General features: G+C 32.5%; 1 protein-coding gene across 1 annotated transcript; it reads left to right on the top strand.

Moving 5' to 3' along the window:
• Positions 1-303: 303 nt before the first annotated feature.
• LOC125877318 (uncharacterized) lies at positions 304-1,638 on the top strand. Its single transcript, XM_049558648.1, has 2 exons — positions 304-988; positions 1,034-1,638. The coding sequence occupies exons 1-2, from the start codon at positions 304-306 to the stop codon at positions 1,636-1,638; spliced, it is 1,290 nt and encodes a 429-aa protein (XP_049414605.1).
• Positions 1,639-2,193: the final 555 nt, after the last annotated feature.

Here is a 2,193-nt window from a genome sequence, read left to right as displayed (position 1 = left end):
GTGATTAAAAATATATTTTTTGAATACTTTTGAAATAATTTTTTTTCTTACCAACTTACTTGATTCAAAAATTAAATTTTAGGATGTATACAAATAACAAATTGTGCAATTGAAAATTTTGTGCTCATTGACTCATATATTGCTAATTATTTCTTGTGGTGTTGAAAGATCAAATAGATATATTAATTGTTGTTTGGGTTGTTGATAGAAAGTTATAGATTCCAATAAAAATTAATTGAATTATGTGAATTAATTCTATGATAAAATTGATTTTTTTGCAGAAATTTATCTTTGTAAATTGAGATGGATAATTATGTCACAAGATCGAAAATTGGGCATCCAAGTTCTAGCTCTAGTCATCCATCTACTGCTTCAACCATAGCTCCGAAAATTCAAAGGAAAACATTTATTTCAGATGTTGATTTAGAATCTCTTGAAGCTGATTCGGGAATTAGAAAGCCCATTGCAGATTATAATCCTAATATACGTGATGATATTAGGAGATATTATATTCTTAAAAAACCTTGCCAACCTAAGGATCATAAATTTCCTAAAACTAAGTTTGGGAAGGAAATGCGGAAATTTTTTCCTGATTGGTTTAATGGTTGTAAGTGGTTGGAGTATAGCATAACAAAAGATGTTGCATTTTGTTTGTGTTGCTATTTGTTTAAAAATGAATGTGAAAGTCGTGGATATGTGGTTGATGCTGCTTTCACAAAGATTGGCTATAGAGCTTGGAAGAAAGCTACTGAAAGATTTAGAGCTCATGTTGGAGATATAAATAGCATCCACAACAAGTGTTTCAACAAGATGCTTGATTTGATGAATCAATCACAGTCAATACGCACTTCCTTTGATAAAAAGTCCAAGAAAGAAAAAAGTGAGTCTCGGCGTCGCTTGAGTGCTTCAGTTGATGTGACAAGATTTCTCTTGAAATTAGGATTATCATTCCGTGGACATGATGAGAGTCGATCTTCTTCAAAAAGAGGTATTTTTCTTGAACTTTTGTAATGGTATGGAGATATTAATGAAGATGTTGGAAGCATTATTTTAGAAAAAGTTCCAAAAAATGAAATGATGTGTTCTCCAAGTATTCAAAAGGATATTGTTGATTCTTGTGCTAAGGAAACAATCAAATCTATTCTTGAAGATTTAGATGGGGATTATTTTGGGATACTAGTCGATGAATCAAATGATGTATCACACAAGGAGCAAATGACACTTGTTTTGAGATATGTTAACAAAGAAGGAGAAGTGATAGAACGATTTGTTGGTATTATTCATGTTAGTGATACATCTGCTTGTTCATTAAAGGAAGCAATATACTCTTTTCTTTTAGATCACTCATTAAGTCCATCCCAAATACGTGGGCAAGGTTATGATGGAGCTAGCAATATGCAAGGACATCTAAATGGTCTTAAAACTTTGATTTTAAATGAGACTCCATCGGTATATTGCATTAATTGTTTTTCCCACCAATTGCAGTTAACACTAGTGGCTCTTGCAAAGAAGGATTCAAATGTAGATGACTTTTTTTGCTTAGTTACTAATGTGTTAAATATTGTTGGAGCATCTTTTATGCGCAGGGATTTACTTCGAAAACACCAAGCTGAACAGTTAGAGGAGTTGCTCATATAAGGGGAAGTGTATAATGGGCGAGGATTAAATCAAGAACCTGGGCTTCAGCGGCCAGGTGATACTAGTTAGGGTTCTCATTGTAGAACATTAAATATTCTTATTGTTCTATTTCCATCAGTTATTCATGTGCTTGAATTGATGCGAGTGTCCAAACTATACTGATAGACTTCTTGCTAAAACTCTTGTGGATACGATTAAGAAATTTGATTTTGCCTTTATGCTGCACTTGATGTGGAAAGTTCTTATGATGACAAATGAATTAAACTTCTCATTACAAAAGGATGGATCAAGATATTGTCAATGTTATGAGATTTCTTGCTCGTACAAAGCAAAGATTACAAAATATGAGGGATAATGAATTCGAATCATTAATGGATGATGTCTCTTCTTTTTGTGATAAACATGATATAGTCATTCCGGAGATGGATGCTAGCTACTTTCCTGGGAAGTCAAAGCGTAAAGCTCTTGATGTTACATATTCTCATCATTTGCATGTTGAAATATTTTATGTTGTTATTGATTTGCATCTTCAAGAGCTTAATAATCGTTTTGATG

Source organism: Solanum stenotomum, chromosome 9, assembly GCF_019186545.1.
Source record: "Solanum stenotomum isolate F172 chromosome 9, ASM1918654v1, whole genome shotgun sequence".
Taxonomy (NCBI): Eukaryota; Viridiplantae; Streptophyta; class Magnoliopsida; order Solanales; family Solanaceae; genus Solanum; species Solanum stenotomum.
Note: the sequence above shows the minus strand (reverse complement) of the source record. Positions and strands in the feature narration are given on the sequence as shown.